Source organism: Ornithodoros turicata, chromosome 10 (assembly GCF_037126465.1).
Source record: "Ornithodoros turicata isolate Travis chromosome 10, ASM3712646v1, whole genome shotgun sequence".
NCBI lineage: Eukaryota > Metazoa > Arthropoda > Arachnida > Ixodida > Argasidae > Ornithodoros > Ornithodoros turicata.
In genome coordinates, this window is record NC_088210.1 from 31,639,937 (window position 1) to 31,661,296 (window position 21,360).

Consider the following 21,360-nt stretch of genomic DNA (forward strand, 5'->3'; position numbering starts at 1 on the left):
TGTGAATGTTGTGTAACGTAAGTTTCATTATGTAAGTTTTAGCGAAGTGAATTCGGAAATTTGCCACGTAAAGGTCACTTTTTTACACCACAAGTGGGGGGTGCGTGTGTAATTCTCTCAGATTCATGATAATTGACAGGGATATTCAGGAGCTATCTCATCAGAAAAAATAGCCGTACATCATGCTCTATACTGAGCTACGAATTTTTCAGCGCAATCGTTCGCAGTCCGACGAAAGGAGGTTGGAAACCCAGCTCAAACCCACATCGCAGAAAGAGATAACACAGACATGGCTTATCGCTGAAAGATGAAAGTCACTGAAAAGGCCAGCCAGCTGTAGGGCTCGAACCCACATCTTCTGGATTACCAGTCCAGGGCTCTACCAACTGAGCTAAGCTATAACACGCCTTCTCAGCGACTTCCAGGGTACGTCATCTGAAGGGACAAGCCAGTCACTCTCTCTCTCACACTCATCCTCCTTTCACTCTTACATTTTTGCACACTCATACACACATTCATACGACAGGGATCGACGCAAGCGGCAAGGCTTATCGCGCAAGGCTATCGGCTTATCGCGTCCGGCTTCCGCTGGGATCATGCTTTCCCTCTCCCAATTTCAGGAACTATCACTTTTTCTACTATCACTCTGTGGGCTGGATTTGAAACCTCCTTTCGTCGGACTGGGATTGCGTGCAAAAAGTCGTCGTGCGTTATGGTCCGGTGCTCCGGAAAGCATGATATTCGGCTATTTTTTTCCGATGGGATAGCTCGTGAATATGAATGTAAGTTATCATCAGTTTGAGTGAATTTGACACGCTCTTCGTATTGGTGGGGTAAAAAAGCGACCTTTACTTGGCAAATTTCAGAGTTCAATTCGCAAATATTTATGTAACACCCAAATCAGAAGGTGGCAATAAACCTAGTAAGAACTAATGCCATTGACCGCATGATTCTATAGGTGGCGTAGTTTCTTTTTTTTTATGGCTATGAGTATGTTAGTTTTTATGGCGTAGTTTTTATTATAATCCAATGACACGTTTTCTGGGACACCCTGTATACATACTTCTGGAGCTGTTTGTAATCGAATCAGCCAACACTCCGGCTGTAAAAAAAACATCACTTTACACTCTTAAAAATGAACTTCACCGCATGGCACGCTCCTAACCAACCATCATCTCAAATGCTATCGTTATCTGCCCTGATTTGTTGAAAACGGGAGGCGTACGCCTTTTCTGTGACAATTATGAACAGCATAAGTGTCACAAAAAAGGCGTACGCCTCCCGTTTTCAACAAATCAGGTCAGATAACGATATCATTCGAGATTATGGTTGGCTAGGAGCGTGCTATGCGGTGAAGTTCATTTTTAAGAGTACCTCCCGAGACTGGGAGGTACCCGGGTTCGAATCCCGGTGCCGGCTGTGCTGTCTGGGGTTTTTCCTGGGTTTTCCTCAGACGCTCTCAGACATATGTCGGCACAGTTCCCTTAGAAGTCGGCCCAGGACGCACATTCCCCCAGGGCGTGAGTCGTGACGTTGCCCACATACGTGAGGCCGACAACGGCAAGCCCTATCACCACCACCACCACCACCACCATCATTTTTAAGAGTATATGCTCTTTTCTTTTTTTTTTTCATTTTGCTGCTTAACTTTTCGCTATCATTCACTCAATCGCCAATGTTAGCAGTAACCTATTTACGGGAGTTTCAAACAGCGAGCTTTAGTGCAAAGTACGCTGTCGCCTTTGAGTACGTAAGTGATAGCACGATCGTTCTACGCACTGTGCGAAGCTGTCCTTGTGAACGCGTTCATGGAGTAGTTGGTACATATTCCATACATAAGATACGCAGACAGAGACAAGGGTTGGCAGACATCACGCAACAGTTGCTAGTCAACAACTGATAGGATTAAGTGCTACAGAAAAAAAGGAAAACTCAAGGGGAAGTGACAGGAAAAATTGGCTTGTTATAGTCGTTATCTTACTGTTCGGTGGTCAATTGACTTATCGCCACAAGAGATTAGCTACCTGTGCGTGTTAGACCACCGAACATGAATATATTGACTAACAAGTCAGTTTTTCTTCCTGTCACTTCCCCTTGTGTTCCCCTTGTTTTCTGTTGCATTAGATTAATTCAGTTATTAGTAAGCAGTTGTTGCGTGTCTGTCGTCCCTTGTCTCTGACTGCGTATCTTCTGTATAGCTCTCGTTATGTTTTATGCACTGTGAGCTTTAGTGCATACGTTGCGTACGTAAAAGACCTTTTACGAACGCAAAGGAGATAGCGTACGATGGACTAAAAAGCGTTGTTGGTTCTGCGCTCTGCGCGCGCGCAAAAACATAAAGAGAGCTTCGCGCATTGCGCAGGACCACCACGCGATCCCTTACGTACGCAAAGGCGATATCATATACGATGCACTGAAACTCTGCATTATCGTGTGTTTTAGTACGTAGGAAGAATTCTACGAAAACAATACGATAAAGGAAGTTATCAAATCCAAGCTTAGCAATGTGATGTCACCCATTTCAAAGCAGCAGGGCGATTGGCTTATCATGTCATATGTATCTCTGAAGTTCCGGCCGCTCTTCGTAGAGAGCTTAGGATAAACCTTTACATGCTATTATCACGATGCTGATACACAGACCGCAGGTGTTGTGCGGCAGGTGCTCACATACACTCTTAAAAATGAACTTCACCGCATAGCACGCTCCTAGCTAACCATTATCTCGAATGATATCGTTATCTGCCCTGATTTGTTGAAAACGGGAGGCGTACGCCATTTTTGTGACACTTATGCTGTTCATAATTGTCACAAAAAAGGCGTACGCCTCCCGTTTTCAACAAATCAGGGCAGATAACGATATCATTCGAGATAATGATTGGCTAGGAGCGTGCTATGCGGTGAAGTTCATTTTTAAGAGTGTAGCTTACATTGCTTGTGGTTAGAGAAATGTGAAGATAAAAAAGAAGATATTTTGTGATTTGGAAGTGTCAGAAGGAGCGTTGCTTCCCTCTTACGTGTCTCTGAAGTAGCGATAATGTGATAACTGAGCGATGTGTGTGAGGGCGTTGTATATGTTTTCTTATTGATATTTTACTGGTGAACTAAAGATGACATTTTTCACATCTATCACAACACGTTGTATACGCACTCGGAGCTTCTTGATCACACACAGCAGGGTGCGTTGTAAAAGCGCCTGATGTCACCTTTATGCAAATAAATGTTTCAACGAAAATTGCTTCAAATGTGCGCTGCACTACACTGACCCTATATACTCAACAAATGGAGTTGTGCTTGACTTTTACGGACAGCTGGTCTTGCGCTTCTACGAATTGCGCACATATTATGTCTGCATAGTATGTGCGCATGACCCCCCCCCCCCCCCTCCCCAAAGAAAAAAAAAACCGTGGAGGCGTGGTCAGATCCTTCTGCCATGACGTCAGGAGAAGATGAGTTTTCATTTGTCATTGAAAATTCGTCTGCTAGGGATACGGCGCGCGCTGAGCGCCGCGCTTGTTCGTGTCACGCCACGATGTAATTTATTTTTGTAATTTGCAGCACATTTGACCCCTTTCCTTTTTAAGCTTCCATGCAATGAGATGGCCCCATGCCTTCAAACATTCTCCTCTCTAAACACCTGTTGCATGTCGGTGGTGGTGGTGAGACGAAAACCGGCTTGCCGTTGTTGGAAACCCGGAACAGACGACGAATCTGCAAACAAACTGCGCGCGCGCGTCATTCATAATACCACGTGACTCTGTCGACTCCGCCTGCCACGGCCGCGCGCGCCTGCTTCTGTTCCGGAAAGCATCTCTCCACCTCCGGATGTCGAATACTCCGTCGTTCCGCCGTCGTCAAACCAGTCGAACAGTTACGGAGACCGCGTGAGCAACGCACGTGAGCTCGTGCCGCGTGCATGGCTCTGCCACTAGCGGCTTACACCGCGATCGAAGCTTCCGTTGCTTTGGTCGCCGTGCTCGGCAACTTCGCCGTCTTGTTCTGCTTCACGCGAGAGCGTCGTCTCCGGCGGCTGACCAACTATTACATCCTCAGCCTCGCCGCCACAGATCTTCTGGTCGGACTCTTTGGGATCCCCTTCGCGATCCTCACGAAAGCGGGTCTACCCCGTCATGCTCCTGTGTCATGTGTCGCCATGCTTTCGTTCCTCATTGTGCTGTGTACCGTGTCCATCCTGCACCTGGTTGCCGTGTCCCTGGACAGGTACTGGGCCATCCTGCATCCGATGACTTACAAGCGCTTGGCGTCGACGTCTATCGTGGTCCGCGTGATCGCGGCATGTTGGGTCTTGGGATGCGTCGTGGGTTTCATGCCCCTGTTTGGATGGAACAGTGTGGAAGCGGCCCCCGACGGGTACTGTTTGTTTTTGCCAGTCATGCGGTACGGGTTCCTCGTGTTCCTGTACTTCGCCACCATTGTGTATCCGGCGCTGCTGATCGCGTATTGCTACTGCAGGATCTACCGGGTTGTGCGGAAGCAGGTGAGATATCAGGATGCTGGCATAGCGCCAAAGTGACGGGGGCGTTCTAACATGAAAACAATTTATTCTAGTACTTTATACACACGTTAAAAAAAAAAAAAAAAAAAAACTGCACTCTTAAAAATGAACTTCACCGCATAGCACGCTCCTAGCCAACCATAATCTCGAATGATATCGTTATCTGCCCTGATTTGTTGAAAACGGGAGGCGTACGCCTTTTTTGTGACACTTATGCTGTTCATAATTGAACAGAACAGAACAGAAAAGGCGTACGCCTCCCGTTTTTAACAAATCCGGGCAGCTAACGATATCATTCGAGATTATGGTTGGCTAGGAGCGTGCTATGCGGTGAAGTTCATTTCTAAGAGTGTGTAACGAAGTGGAGTTTGTATACAGTTTTTCTGCGACGAATGCAAGTCCCTGGCTAACCATGAGCTTTGATTGTTAGGTAGTCGTGCTTAAAACCTTAGATCCTTCGTTTCGCGACATGATCCTAAAGGTTATCCTCATCACAAGTTCTAGGACATGATGTTTTTGCGATTTTTTTGCTAACTTATTGTCAATGCTAAAAAAAGGTTTCGGCATGAAGTGCTGACGAACATAGCAATCGCTACCCTAACATCTTTTCCCAATGTCTCACATGCATGCGCGTATACGATGCTAAGCAGACATCCGTTATAAACAGGCCAAAGAGCCAGGGGCGGTAGCATCAATGAGGACCTCTTATAGACGTATAAGTCTCCCAAGGCAAAATAATTGCCGTAATTAACTGTAATTAGTTCCCTGGCAGAGGAGATAGGATCGCTTATGTCGTCACCATTGACGTCGGTAGCCTCAGTTGTTTCTTATTTCCTGTAGTTCCCGAGTGAAAGAGCCGACTGGGCCCTTGGCGAGAGTAAAAACTGGCATTGAGTAATGATAATTTAGATTTAAAAACTCGTCTTTGCGGAGAAACCAGATTGTTGCAAAAGAAAGTCTATAGAAATGTGTAACGGATAAAGAAAGGTTTCCAATCCAGCTCAATAAGGAGCCAGGCGTTTACAAAACTGTTACAGAAGCAATAGAATGGCGGCTAAACGCATGGTACTAGTGTTGGAATCCGGGATATCCCGGAATCCCGGCTGTGTTTCACGTCCCGAAAACCCGGGGTTTTCTCGAAACAGTCCCGGGATTTCGGGACTTGAGTACACTCATATGAACTTCACCACATAGCACGATCCTAGCCAACCATCATCCCGAATGACGACGTTCTCGCCCCTGATTTGTTGAAAACGGGAGGCGGAGGCTATTTTGTGCTAATTATGCACGGCACAGAATAGGCTCCGCCTCCCGTTTCCAACAAATCAGGGGCGAGAACGTTGTCATTCGGGATGATGGTTGGGTAGCATCGTGCTATGTGGTGAAGTTCATTTTTAAGAGTGTAGAATACTGCAAACCTACACTGTTAAAACAGAACTTCACCACATAGCACGCTCCTAGCCAACCACCATACCGAATTATATCATTCTGTGTCATGATTCGTTCAAAACAGGAGGAGGGGCCTGTCTGGGACAAGCATAATGTGTCCTAGATAGGCGCCTCCTCCCATTTTCAGCAAATAAAGACCCAGAATGATATCATTCGGAATGACGGTTGGCTAGGAGCGTGCTATGTGGCGAAGTTCTGTTTAAACAGTGTACTGTGGTGCAGTCGCGATTCAGAACGGTGGAACAATAACAGGGGCGGGCACGTGAACAACAGCACAAAGAAGAACAATCGCTGGGATCGGAGGTGTAGGTTTATAGTTTCTACGAGGCCATTTGTCCAGCGTATTGTTTTACGCCTTGTCTGTCAAAGATAGATTGCATTTTTATAGTTAAGGAGGCATATAGCAAGTTACTGAAAATACACTCTTAAAAATGAACTTCACCACATAGCACGCTCTTATCCAACCATCATCTCAAATGATATCGTTATCTGCTCTGATTTGTTGAAAACGGGAGGCGTACGCCTTTTCTGTGACAATTATGAAGAGCATAAGTGTCACAAAAAAGGCGTACGCCTCCCGTTTTCAACAAATCAGGGCAGATAACGATATCATTCGAGATGATGGTTGGCTAGGAGCGTGCTATGTGGTGAAGTTTATATGTAAGAGTGTAGCCAACCATCATCCCGAATGACAACGTTCTCGCCCTAGTTTTGCTGAAAACGGGAGGCGGAGCCTATTTTGTGCTCATTATGCACGGCACGGAATAGGCTCCGCCTCCCGTCTTCAACAAACCAGGGGCGAGAACGTTGTCATTCGAGATGATGGTTGGCTAGGAGCGTGCTATGTGGTGAAGTTCATTTTTAAGAGTGCAGCTATTGGGCCTTCCACGAAGGTTCTTCACAAACGTCTCCTTGAACAAGAACGTGAACCATCCGGAGTTCCGAACGCCAGTTGTTCTTCAACATAAACTAGTCGGACATTCTCTTCTTGATGCTTACCAGGTTCTGATACGTGAGTCAATAATTATCCTCGTTATTTGAGGTGAACGTAAGAAAAAGCCAGTTTATCGATAATTATATATGTATATTAAAAAAGAATTGAAATCATTAAGTTATGAGGAACACTTTGATTGGAATGATTGAAATGATTACACAAAACGCACCCAGGAATAACCAGAGTACTCTACTCAAAGGCTGCGCATGGGTGCTGCCTCGGCTTTATCGTCCGGAATAATCCCGAAATCCCGGTCTGCAAAAATAGGTCCGGGGTTCCCGATACTGTAATGCACAACTTGCTGCAGCCAAAAACGAAAATATTTTACGGATGAGGTTTCACTGCTCCTTTAATCCGACCCCCCCGCCCATGAACCTTTTCTACGCTTATGCAGTCATGCGGCTACACCTTTTTTAAAAAAAAATAGCATCTTCTTTCGCCTGTGCATGTTGTTCTTGTTAAGACGGTTGTGACAAAGTGTCGTGAGAGGTGTATATATCTCCCATTCGAGAAGTCCATCTATTCATTATATATTAGTATTTTGACCAAACGTCTCTATTATCGGGTGCCCCTGATGTTCAGTCAACCAATGTGAAGTGGAGCGCAAACTACTACACAGTGGGTAGAGAGCGGAACCCTTTTGACACAGAGACCTAATTATATTCCTTATCGTTCGTTCTTTGTTTGTTTACCGTCCGTTTTTCGAACCCTAGTGAATATGCTGGATACGCGCAACCTATGCTTGATTCTGCAGTCGAGCGAAATGTTGTTATAACACTCAAATGCTACACAAATGTCTAGTTACATTAGTTTAGAAAGACAGCAAAAATGTGGAGCTGTTTGTTCCGAGCCCTGCTAGTCCAATACTGCAGGCTAGAGAGAGAGAGAGAGAGAGAGAGAAACATCTTGAAAGTAAACCATGCAAAATTCCCAGTCCAGTCCGGATGCCAAATGTCTTAAATGTGTCTTATATGCTTCGCTGTACACTCTTAAAAATGAACTTCACCTCATAGCACGCTCCTAGCCAACCATTATCTCGAATGACATCGTTATCTGCCCTAATTTGTTGAAAATGGGGGGCGTACGCCATTTCTGTGACACTTATGCTGTTCATAATTGTCACAGAAAAGGCGTACGCCCCGTGTTTTCAACAAATCAGGGCAGATAACGATATCATTCGAGATGATGGTTGGCTAAGAGCGTGCTATGAGGTGAAGTTCATTTTTAAGAGTGTACGCATTGTACCACACATCATACACTCTTAAAAATGAACTTCATCACATATCACGCTCCTAGCCAACCATAGTCTTTAGTGATATCGTTATCTGCCCTGATTTGTTGAAAACGGAAGGCGTACGCTTTTTTTTTGTGACAATTATGAACAGCATAAGTGTCACAGAAAAGGTGTACGCCTCCCGTTTTCAACAAATCAGGGCAGATATAACGATATCATTTGAGATGATGGTTGGCTAGGAGTCTGCTATGCGGTGAAGTTCATTTTTAAGGGTGTAGGGTATACTGAGTAAAATATAATTATTCCTCTATACGTGTCGTATATAGTCTGCGAGATAGAAATCGTTGGAGAAAGTTTCACTTCAAGCTCTGACGTCAGAGGAACCAGGTCCTCGGCGGATGATAAACACAAACTCTCTCTCTTTTTTTAAAAAATATAAACAGCATTCTGCGTGCAGGATGTTCCGCGAACTCTTTCCATTATTGGTAAGGGGCTTACATTATTAATGGCTCGGGGAACCCCCCATTGTTACTGGTACCATTTATACGTAGAAATAACGTCTCGGGGGAACTGAAATGCACGCATGCATCGTTAACGAGACACATCCACATTCACGGGGAAATTGTTATGCAGCGTATGCATGGCTGCTCCCGAGCGCCATGTGCAGCATATGTGTTTTAGCGTTTCTATGACGCCGCATACACGTTGAGGCCTTCACGCATTAGCCTCACGGGTATATAGCCAGCTAACATAGGCGCATTACGTCGTGCATTTAAAGTATACAGCGAAGCGACTGCAGCTGTGGCTCGTGTACAGACGTGGGCAGATGCAGCAAGGACAGCAGGAAGGAGTGGGTTAATACGCGTCGTGGGCCGACTTCGAGGGTGGATTATGCAAGCATTCTTCCGGAAACCCTAAGCAAAAATGACGACTCAATAACGGCTATCCAGTGCGCCATTTTGTTCTGCATGGAGACCTTTCGTCACTTATACTGTGTATTCACACGAGTGATGTTTCCCCGGAAGCGGAAGATGCGAAAAACGTCATAGCTTTCTGCTGTCACGTGAGCGCGAGCGTTCAACGTCGTGTCTTCACGTACACTGCTAACCATATATGGGGAATATCCTGCGCCACAGTCACAAGATATTCCGTAGCAGACGACAGGAAAAGACGCTGACGGCGTGGTCTGCTAAGTGTCGTCTGCTAAATGCGCAATATACGCCACTCCCGGTGAATGCTCAACACAACACGGGACGGAACTTCGTCTCTGTAAACAGTATTTTCGCTCTTTCTTCCGCTAGAATATTCCGTGACTATGTCGCTCGTCTGAATACACGAATAAGAACATACACTGTATGTGCAGTCAAAGGGCTTCGGCTTACTTTTTTTTCTTAAGAAAAATGTCAGACGGCTCAAGTGTCAATCTGCCTGTCAAAAGCACTCGGCCATTTCTGCATGTCAAACGCAAGATCTCCATGCGTGACGTCAGCAGACCTGCGTAGTAACAGGATTGCGTGACGTGCAGTTGTGAGCTCTCACTGGCCACTGAAAATTCGTTCGTTAGATACTGTTACGTCACTTCGGCCGTGCTGAGCCAACACCACCTAGCTAAAGAAAGCCTGCTTACTCGTCGACGTGACGTAACAACTAAGAGTCAGCCAATTAGGATCGTGTTTTCGACGGTGGTAGCCAATCACGAACGTGCATTCAGCGGTCGTGGCCATGAAGACGAACCACCGTCGTCTGCGAGTAGTACTTAGAAATAAATCGCAAAATGGTCCCATATCTTTCTCAAAACTGATTTTCTGGAAAGCGTCTTGCACTTCTTGTCTACATATTCAGGTGTGCAGGTTCCAAGTTAGCCGCAATCATTTGCGAGTTCTTGAATTCGCAGAACGGCGAATCGCGGTAGCAGACGTCATGACAACTTCAGAAAATCCCAGAGTGCTTAGCGCCGCTTTGAACTATGGGCAGTTACTTACAACAAAGGAGGAGAAGGTCTCCAAACTGTTTCGGTTTCGCCTCTCTCGGCGAGCTGTCACGAGGTGTCAAGGTCAGCGAAAACGAAACGCGAGGGAGTTCTCCCTTGTTCATTACAGTAATCTCCCAGGATGCAATGCGTGCGCAAGGAGCACTGGGATTTCCTGAAATCGTCTATTCTGACTTTATATAATCACGTAGCGAAGGAGAGAGAGGAGGCAATAAGCAGGACTTCTGTATCGATGGCGTTGGCCGAGCTACGTCGCGGGTCACATGATGGACCACCCTCGTTCTCTTACGCGCTCTTCGAAGGAGTGGAGGGTTTGTAGAAGGTGTGTGGATCAGATGCCTCTCTCGCGCGCTACAAGTCTGCTTCGCTCGTCGTTCCTACAGTCACTATATCTATATGACTGTAGTCGTATATGTCACATGTCGTGTCACTTATTTAGTGACTGTAGTTGTTCCTTTGCTAGAGCTCACCGTATTTGCTGCGCAATACGCCGCGGCCAAAAACGACAATTTATGGAATATTATTTCGCTGCTCTTTTAAACCCACGCATTTCTAAAAGCCATAACTAGATGACATCCTTGAAACTGTCCCGACCTGGTAACCCAGTCATACGTATACGTAATTAATTTAAGCAACCACAAAAAAGCTCGTTTAGCTTTTGTTTTCGCTCGCCAGGGGGGCGGTGGAGGAACCCATGTAGGTCACAGCACGGACGCAACAAGCCTCGCTCAGCGTCAATATTAACGGGCCATTTTGTTCCTTTTTTTTTTTTTGTTTCTTCCGCTGAAGGGCGCTGAGCTCGTACCGGGGCTTTAACCGGGGCTTTAACCAGGGGCGTCGTCTGGCTGTACCGGAAATTTGTTTCGCGGTTCTCGTCATCATAACTTCCGGCTGTTCAATCTAAATAATATACCGCGAGTGTTTAACGCTTCCCACGCGGCCGGTGCTATACAGCTTGGAGGAAACCGGACGGATGTGCTAGGCTATGCCATTTTGAACACTCTTAAAAATGAACTTCACCGCATAGCACGCTCCTAGCCAACCATCATCTCGAATGATATCGTTATCTGGCCTGATTTGTTGAAAATTGAAGGCGCACGCCTTTTTTTGTGACACTTATGCTGTTCATAATTGTCACAAAAAAAGGCGTACGCCTCCGGATTTCAAGAAATCAGGGCAGAAAACGATATCGTTTGAGATTAGGGTTGGCTAGGAGCGTGCCATGCGGTGAAGTTCATTTTTAAGAGTGCACAATAAGTGAGCGTTCTCATATACACTCTTAAAAATGAACTTCACGGCATAGCACGCTCCTAGCCAACCATTATCTCGAATGATATCGCTATCTGCCCTGATTTGTTGAAAACGGGAGGCGTACGCCTTTTCTGTGACAATTATGAACAGCATAAGTGTCACAGAAAAGGCGTACGCCTCCCGTTTTCAACAAATCAGGGCAGATAGCGATATCATTCGAGATAATGGTTGGCTAGGAGCGTGCTATGCCGTGAAGTTCATTTCTAAGAGTGTAGAGCAAGCGTGAACGTACAGATTCTGCATGGCTAAACGGAAGCACGACCCCGTCTGGAAGCCTTCTGTGTGATGGCACTTCTTTTATGATGCATAATGCGCTCCTTTTATGGATGTGATGTGCATAAAATCCAGCAGCGCTTATTTCGGTGGAAGCATTAATAAACGATTTGCACTTTCCAAATCTACGCTTTGTGTGCGGGTCATTCTTTGTGGGTGCTCAAACAATACGTCGGGAAGCGAGTGTAATAATATACCGAGGGGTGCTGTGTTGCGAGGGGCTTTTGTCCTATTATGCTCGTCTGTCCACATCTTCTAACGCAATGCTCTAGTGAGGCACTACGTACAGCTGAAACGCATTTTTTTCGACATTCAATATTAAGCTATAAGAACAGAAAGCACCGTGTGGAGGGAGGTGCTGAATGACGATTTCTCTGGGTATTCCGACTGATTTTTCCAGACGGAACAATGTTTTTTTCCTCAATACTCCCGAGTGTATACTACTGATGATACTATGATGCAAGAGACTATCGAAGTGTCTGTCTCGGAATGGGAAGTAATCAATGAAAGAAGGACACAAAGAGGTGGAGGGTCTGCTTGGCTAAGGACCGAAGACGGAGGAAGCCTACCCTATATATAGCTTAGTCACCTCACTACAATTCGATCTGCAGGTGGGACAAGGAGCTCCCGAGGACATGCCTTGAAGGGCTTGTAAGGACGTCTCAGTCAGCGGGGTGAACAGAAGATGTCAAATTTCGTGGATATCTCAACGCTACTCCCTGTCGTGTATGATACCCAACGACTGTAAAAAAAAGAAAAAAGAAAAGGATCTGCGCAGGACAGCCATATAGCCTTGAACTCAAAATTCATGTGCAATTCATGTGCGAATTCATGCGCAAAATTCATGTGCGAAACAGACGAGCACCCCATAGAGAAGAAAGGACACCCGCATGCTCTGCACTGTCGCCTTTCACACGAAGGACAACTTCGGCCGTTAGCTAACGCAAGGAACCCCAACAACACCGAACATCCTCTGGATGTACGCATAATGTCCTGACGAATACGTACGTCCTATGGATATCCCTCAGATATCCGTAGGACGTACGATCCCGTTAGGACATTATACGTACAACCAGAGGACATTTGGTGTTGTTATTGGGGAATGCTGCCATCGCTATGGTAACCTGCATGTTACCACGAGTAGGCAACCCATCGCGGTGTCAGCGATAGGATCGAGCTATTCGCTGACGCGGCTGTAAGTTTTCCAGGATCGATTTGTCTTCGCGTCCTTCGCTGACCCGACGAGCTTTTTTTCGCACCTTTGGCGTTCCCCCTAAGCGTTATTCGACCCCCTCGGTAATTATCCGCAGCTCAAAAGGAGGAGGAATTGTTGATGATGTTGTTGTGGAGATCACGTTCCAGTCCCCGTGCCAAAAACAGGATACGCGAGTATAACAAATGGAAGAAAGAAAGTTGAGTCACATGGTGCTGCTAAGCAATCTGGAATAGTAGAGGGCCCTTGGGCAATAGAGCTGACATCTCCGTCTTTCTTTTCTATCCGAAACACAAAAAGATGACTGAATGCGAATAACGGGGGGTGGGGTGGGGGACATTAATTAATACCAGAGTACAATATGAGGGGGGAAGATCAGCGATTATGTACGTATACTAGCAGCAATGGGGGGTACGTGGCTGAATGTGCGCTAAAGTGCGGTATAAAACGTGGATAATCGAATTATCCATGAATTCGTTCAAAATACAAACAGACAAATATCAGACATTACGAATTATCATGATTGTCCTAAAGCCTGTTGTCTATGCTACAAAAAGACGTACTGAAAAATACGACCCCCCCCCCCCTCAAATTAGGAATACGATTAGACACGTTATTTTTTTCCCGGAATCGTTAAATAAACTCACACACAAACGAGTAAACGATGCGCACAAACTCTGCCGTGATTTGCTGAAAACGGGAGGCGTACGCCTTTTCTGTGACACTCATGCTGTTCGTAATTGGCACAGAAAAGGCGTACGCCTCCCGTTTTCAACAAATCAGGGCAGATAACGATATCATTCGAAGTGATGGTTGGCTACGAGCGTGCTATGCGGTGAAGTTCATTTTTAAGAGCGCATTGCCACGAATGATAGGGTTATCGCTTCTGATTCGGAGTTATGGGCGTACGCCTTTTTGTGGCAATTTGGATATATGAAATTGTCACAAAAAGGCGTACGCCCCCCTCTGTCTTCCAATCACCAGCGATAACACTATCACTCGTGACAACGGTTGGCGCGCAGCGTGCTATGCGGCGAAGTTCTGTTTGTAGAGTGTACACCAAGCCACTGACCAGTACATAATATTTGCACCTCACTCTCTTCTTATACCTCAGCACATATATTGGATCGTCAACCCTTCCTCTAATATCGTTTCCCCAGCTACCAGCGCGTGGCGCCGTCGTTAATTTCTCGGCCCAACGATCCGAGAATCCGCGGCGTTTCCGTTTCTCGTTTCACGCGGACGTGCAAGACAGCTGGACATCGTCAACAGACGTGGACGTGCTGACCAATTGATTGCAGACCGGGCGCCACCCGAACGGGAGCCTAATACCAGCGAATGCGATCGCGTGAATTTCGTGACGTGGAAGGGATTTGCGGCGGATTTACGCGAAGAATGATGATCTGCCCCGTGTTTCGGTCTCCACTTCCTAATGGACAGCGACGGAAATGGACGTCGTTCGAATGAAGTCCACCAGATGTCACTTTGATATGCAGTCTGACACGTTGTTTGCGACGAGATGAGGAAGATACAGAAGTATGTATCATTCCAGGAGTGGTACATACAGCCTTTGTTTTTATGGACACGTATTTCTATTTTATTCGTATAATTATTCATTATTTATAAATATTTATATATAATTATTCATTCGTATTATACATTCATGATAGCTGCATACGTTTCGTTTTCGCGGGTGGGTTATACGGCCAGGCGGACATCTTGTATACACGCAACTACTGGACGACTAATTAGCTCAAATTAATTAATTACCTTATGAATTAAATGTTTTCTGGGAAATAGGAGATAGCGGTATTGCAGCCAGCCATATATTATTCAAATCCATCGTCCTTTTTAAACATTCTGAGAAGCGAACGTATCCCGATATATTAAATTTCCGAATCTTATTATGCAAATGAGCCGAAACCAGAACTACGCACTTCTCTAGCGCATTTAATTAGTTTTTCGATTAGGTTTTAGTGTCGTTTTAGAATCGTTTTTACTTTTTTGATTCGTTTTTAATTAGACGTCCAGTAGTTGCATACGCTGCCCTACGGGATGTTCACCTGGCCTTGTCACCCACTTGCGAAAACGAAATTTATGCAACACTAATACATTTTTTTAAAATAAAAAATATGTGTCGAAAAAAAAATTGCACTCCATCGAGAGAATCCATGGAGAGGATGTATTGAATGAATGTTTTTCTTTATTTGGTGGTAGCACCGGGAAGCAACTGTTGCTATAAGCACCGTACGGACGGACGCGTGGATATGGATGAAGATAAGATATGCACGAAGGAATGGGAGAAAGGGGGTTGGTATGCGTCCAGGGCCGACTTTAGGGGAAGCTGTGCAGACACCTGCCTAGACAGTGCGAAAAAAAAAAAAAACACAGGGAAAAGCTCAGACAACGCAGATGGCGGTAGGACACGAACCCACTACCTCCCAGTATCTAGCACGACATTGGAGTTAGAAAAAAAAAAATTACGCTCACTTGAACAATAAATTCTATCGTGAATGCGTCAAGAAAGACAGCAAAGCAACACACAAGAAGCAAAAGGGTTACAAGCACATTGGGCGGTACAAGGACAAAAATCAAGATGGTAGCGGCCGCTATCTATTTTTTCCGTCAATGACTGGATAAGGCGACGGTCTCCTCTTTTTGGTAAACTTTTCAACAACAACAACAACAAATTAAAGTTCGGACTACTTTGAGATTTATACGACGCCCGCATAATTTATATGCTCTCATTAGTATATGACGAGCATAATTAATGTTGAAATTATCATAATTTATTCTTTTGAGCAGTATTTTTAGTTAATAATACGCGATTGTGTTGCTTGTATTCAAGGCGTATATTTATGCGCTCCGTAAGGTTGCTAAAATCTCCCCCCGAAGAAGCCCAAGTGTTTTGCTTTGCTGTCCCAACCGGACGGTAAAAAAAACACGAAAAAAAAAAACACACACAGACAAAAACTTCACCCGCGCAAATCCTCATTGTATACACTGACGAGAAAAACACACACACATAACAAGGAGGCGTTCGGTGAAATAATTAGCGTGACACAACTGCGCGTCGAAAACAAGTTTCGGGTCCCCGGGTAGTAATCAAGCAGTCCCCCGCTGCTGTGCAAATTGAACTTGTACTCGCAAAACCCATATTCGCTGGGCACGGCCTTTGTGTACCAGGGCTCGCCTGTTATATATGCAGCGAATTTGTTCCACAAGGCATCCAGGCTTAATCGCCGGATGCGGCCCAGTAAGCCTAGATTGGAGTTTGAAAAAGAAGGGGAAAAAAAAAGAAAAGAAAAATATAACAAAGGGGGGACAGTCCTGACAATTTTGTTTACGGCGTGTTTGCAAAAATTATCCGCTACGAGAACATGCATGGTCATCACATTAAGGAAATCAATCAATCAGTTTATTTACTCCCGAAAATACGAGATAAGGAGAAAGGAATCGCCCTATATGTGAGAATAGAGCAAATTAGGCCACGACACGAGTCTTATAGGTGTTTTGCGCGCGCGCCAGTTAATCTAGGAGGAATCTACTTAATGTAAGAGTTACTGACTCTTATTCTCTGCAACCTGATTAACGGCACTGTTTTCGTTCACGGCAATCCTCATTAACGCTGTTTACCTTCAACAGCTCCGTTAAGTAATGGTATTCCGATGTCAAGTAACCGCAAGAGGCACGGTGCCGTATATCTACCGTGATATCCGGGCGGGCATAGACCTATATACCCTGGCAATGAAAAATAAGGGAGTCGTCTATCGTACTGTTCCAACGCATTGCAACACGACGTGTCGTCGTAGGCATCTTTCTGCCTTTGAACCGGTGAGAAAGTACCATCCATCATCCACGTGGCTGTGTGTGTCTCTACGGAGTGGACGTATACGGTTACCGGGACGATGGAATAACGATGTAGAATTCGGTCGAGCTCAACAGATTAGCTGATACGCGCTCGCTGCGTTATCTGTCAACACTGCGACGAACTCTCTTTGAACACCTCTTTGAAGAAAACGAAAAAACTAAAAATGAAAATTAGGTGAGCATCATACCGAACAGGAACCTCACCCTTCGATACCGAACACAACATTCGCATTTTGCGCGAGTAATTAATTCGTAAATGATGACAATAGCAAACCGAAACCGAAATGCGAAGAGCGGGCGGTCCGTCCGGAGGAGGATTCCGTGACGTCACCCAGCATTGTCGTCTGCTTCCAAGCCTGCATTCTTTCTCGCTTGCCGGATGCCGGATGATGTCAGCAGTGTGTTGCTTTAGCGCCCTCTCGCTTCACAGAAGCGAAACGCTCGCTCCGTAATAATTCGTTTGAGTAAAATCTGCACGGTGTTGGACCGAGATATTTCGTACACATGTTCCCGACATCCAAGAGATTAAGGATATACCACAACTATTGTGGTGATTTTGTTGCGGAGTTCCACTTTAGCCATAATATTACAACCGCTATCGGCACCAACACAGCACCCACTTATCTACTTTGAGAAATAACGGGAGTGAATGGGGGCACAGTTACAGTTTGTAGTCCCCGTAAGATTGCAGTTGCTCCTCATTTTAAACTCTGACCCAGAAATTTACTCCCCAGCTCTGCAGACGGTCCTCAAAATTCGCCTAAACTTTCGCGCATTTAGTCACGAAAGGAACTAATGGTGTAGTTAACTAATGGTCTAGTCCGCGAAAGTACTTTTTCTTTCTTTCTTTTTTTTTTTTGCCTCTCGGAGTGTGGGTGGTAAGTTCGAATCATACAACCGGATATAATGTCTGAGCTTAATCCCTGTGTTTTCCAAATATTTTCTCGATGGATGCCAGCACAGTTCCCTCGAAGTCGGCCCAGGGCGCATACCAACCCTCTCACCTCTTTTTCCTTCGCACTGTCCTCTCCCCACATATAACACCTCTGTGCCGGTCACAGCCACAATCAGTGAAAACGATAACTCACGAAATGAAGCGCACCACCGCATCGCGCATACACAGATACGAGGACAAGGACATAAACCCGAACGCAGTAACCTTCAATAAATACAACATGGGGAAAGCACGGCCGCAGCGCCGACGAAACTGCTGTCCGTAGCAGGACCGCGCCCAGATAATTCATTCTTATTTCACGAGGCTCCTTCCGTCTGAATCAGCGTGCCATATACATAACAGGCTCCCAGCGCGAAACATGAGACGACCTTCCCATGGCGGGTGACGTTCTACATGTCCTATACACATCTTGCGCGAACTTGATACTATACATATATATGAGATGCAAATTGGCCGTGAGGTTGACACAACACCCTGCACTAGTCGAGGTGCTACTATATTTGAAATGTTTTTTTTTTTTTTTTAGATTTATTACGCTACGTTCGGATTACGCGGACAGGGTTGTGGTGTGTCGTTACACTACTGGTTGTTATTGCGTCGCCGAAATGAAATATTGAAGCTGAGAAAGAGGACAACCGAGTTTCGTGGAAATATTTCAGTAGTAGTAAGCCTCGTTCCTATCGGGTTAAATAGAGCGCTGCGTAAAAAAAAAAAAAAAAAAAAGAGAAGAAAGATACTGATTTGAAATTGAACTAGGCCTTACCAAAACCAATACATTTCAACTGGGTAATCTTGGCTTCGAACCACTTCAAGCCCCGCACGACACAATGCTTTCTTACGAACTGCTATTGCTTGTTGGGAATACATATTTAATAAGTTTTAGCGTTGTGTACGCGGAAATTAGAAGCATAAATTATGCATAGAAGACGACGCATAAATTACGAAAAGAAGTAGACGCATAAATTATGAATGGAAGACGACGCATAAATTATGAAAAGAATTAGGTGCATAAACTAGAAGCATAAATTATGAAAATAATTAGACGCATAAATTATGATAGCCACGACGTTCTGCTTCTTGTTTTACTCCGCGAAACAACTGTAGCCATGAGCGATGTGCAGACGTACATGTGGATGGAGGGGCCACAGCAGAAACACATGGGAGGCAGCATATATGCGTCCTGTGGATTTTTCTCAGGGTGCGTAATTCTTTTCTCTAAAACTGTACCGTTTTTTTTTTTTTTCTCTCGCAGGTCCGCCAGATCTCATCCTTCGAAAATGCCGTTCGGAACAACTTTGCCGATACCAGCGGCGAGCAGCATCCGCTGAAGAACAACAGCCTGACTCCAATGCACGTCTCCAGCGTTTTCCGCCCAAACAGCGCGCGTTCCGTCGTGCCCATGGTCAGCCGTCGGGAGGTCCGCACCGCCAAGATCCTCTTCTCCATCGTCATCTTCTTCATGCTTTGCTGGTTCCCCCTGTACACGTTGAATTGCGTCAAAGCCTTCTGTAACGGGTGTGATCCTCCGCAGTGGTTATTCGACTGCCTCGTCGTCCTGTCCCATTTAAATCCCGCTCTTAACCCGTTCCTGTACGCCTATCAGATGAGCGACTTCAGGGCGGCTCTGAAGAGATCGTTCGGCTGCGGATGTTTAGCGCCGGAGGAGCGCACCCTCAGCCACAAGCTCAGACCCAGTCCAGTGTCGGCAGTGAATCGAGCCGCTGAGCTTGCTGATTGAGGTACGATTGACAAGGTTACTCGTGACCAACCGCGTCACGCGATTAAAAAAAAGGAAAAGAAAAAGGGGAGAAGTAAGCACTGCACCTCGCAAAGTACTTCAAGCCAAAGAGGAGGGAGGGGGCGACATAGTATTATAGGCGATACAACAACAGGTATACGTAATCTGTTGCCTAACCATTTCAGAGAAGAAAAAAAAAAGGTGTGAAAATGTGGTAACTTCGATAGTTACCACCTAGGTCAACGTAGCGTCTGATAAAGGGTGTAAAAGGGGTGGTAAACGCAATTATCATATATCGAAATTGCTACAAAAACGCCGTACGCCCTCTATCGCCCTCCTCGCTCACCGAATAAGAAGCCGTAACCCTCACGTTCCTGGCGATGGTTGGCAGACAACGTGCTATGCGGTGAAGTTCTGTTTTGTGAGTGAGGTAGCGGGTAGAACTTTGCAACCTTTTAGGCCCAACATACGCGACAACTATATTACCTCCTACAAAGTGTAACTACTCCACCTTTCCTTCTGAAGGTGTGGCACGCGCAAAAACACCAGGAAAACAACGAAGGCTCGCTGATATCCCCACCAGACACCTTCCAGCGCCTCGTAGCGACAGCTGCTATACATGAGACACGCAGAGGCAGGGAAAAGGAGATCACGAGAGTATGGTATACGCCTCCTGGGTCACCTTCACGGAGAAGTGCGTCGACATCCGTCTGGATCGAAAGCCCGCCGCAGAAAACGCAGAGAGAATATCTCATGTGCCATTGTCCAGGACATCACCCGCGAAGGTCCCAGGATAGACTCTTCTGGCACGCTTTGCTGTCACGTGTTTTCTTGTTCCTAACTTAATGTAATTTATTGAAGTCACATGCACTTATACGTACAGCGCCACTCAAGTAACGACGGCGCAGAATGTGCCATGATCTCAGCGTTGTTAATATTGTGCTGGCCGTACACCACCATGTGCGCTCACTGTTGTATGTGAATGTGTAAATACATATATTGTCTCATGTTGTCCGTTTACTCTCGTCTCCCTTCACTTTGTCGAATTCGCTCGATCCGTGGGCAAACCGAGCCCACCAACGCTCTGTCCTCGAAGCCCTTCTGACCTTTTTTTGGACGCCGTAGGACTGCGGTCATCACCGTGGCTCGAATCATCATTCCACTTCACCACATTACCAAAGGCAATGGGGTAGAGCAGGGGGGCAGTTTTCTTTTCTTCCCCTTTTCTACTTTTTCTTTTCTTCTTTTCCCTTTTTTTGTGTTTGGAATAGCAAGCCGACCTTCGTCTGGCTGACATTTCCTTTCTTTTTCTTGATAAACATATCCCCCCCGGGGGAACACGCAGCCTGCGATAAGCTATTCTATATTTGAGAGAACTGATGTTCTGAGGCTGGAACAATATAGAGCCCTGGACCGGCAATCCAGAAGATGTGGGTTCGACTCCTACAGCTGGCTAACCTTTTCAGTGACTTTCATCTTTCATTATTCTATATTTATTTATTTATTCACATACCCCATATACCACATACCCTATGTGAACTGGGAGTCCTTAAAGGAAGCTGCCATCTAAAAAGAAAAAAAATTAGTAAAGAATTAGGAATGAAACCAGATTTTCAGACATTGTTTTTACCCTTGCGGCGGCCATGTTTAGTATATGATGTGTACGTGAGCACATCTTGCGGCTCACGAAGCTCAACAAGTCAATGTCGCAGCAACCTGGTATATTCGCGTGCTCGTCGGCTCATGGCTCACTTCACATAGGCTCATCTTAACTGCGCACGAACTTTGCAAGCTCATCGACGCAGCAGCCTCTCCGGACG

The 21,360-nt window shown here is 45.7% G+C and overlaps 1 protein-coding gene across 2 annotated transcripts; it reads left to right on the plus strand.

Moving 5' to 3' along the window:
- The first annotated feature begins 3,784 nt into the window (after positions 1 to 3,784).
- LOC135369897 (adenosine receptor A2a-like) lies at positions 3,785 to 20,560 on the plus strand. Of its 2 annotated transcripts, XM_064603481.1 has the most exons (3): positions 3,785 to 4,495; positions 19,055 to 19,541; positions 20,066 to 20,560. In XM_064603481.1, exons 1-2 carry the CDS (start codon positions 3,914 to 3,916, stop codon positions 19,538 to 19,540), a joined length of 1,068 nt encoding a protein of 355 aa, XP_064459551.1. In that variant the 5' UTR covers positions 3,785 to 3,913; the 3' UTR covers position 19,541; positions 20,066 to 20,560. The 2 variants fall into 2 exon arrangements, with proteins under 2 accessions (XP_064459551.1, XP_064459550.1); XM_064603480.1 differs by having other exon boundaries at positions 19,055 to 20,560.
- The last annotated feature ends 800 nt before the right edge of the window (positions 20,561 to 21,360 follow it).

What these genes read in the sequence shown, in the direction of transcription:
- LOC135369897 (XM_064603480.1), top strand. Translation starts at nt 3,914, where the DNA reads ATGGCTCTGCCACTAGCGGCTTACACCGCGATCGAAGCTTCCGTTGCT. An exon ending in ACCGGGTTGTGCGGAAGCAG is followed by an intron (nt 4,496 to 19,054) that starts GTGAGATATCAG and finishes TTTCTCTCGCAG; the next exon opens with GTCCGCCAGATCTCATCCTT.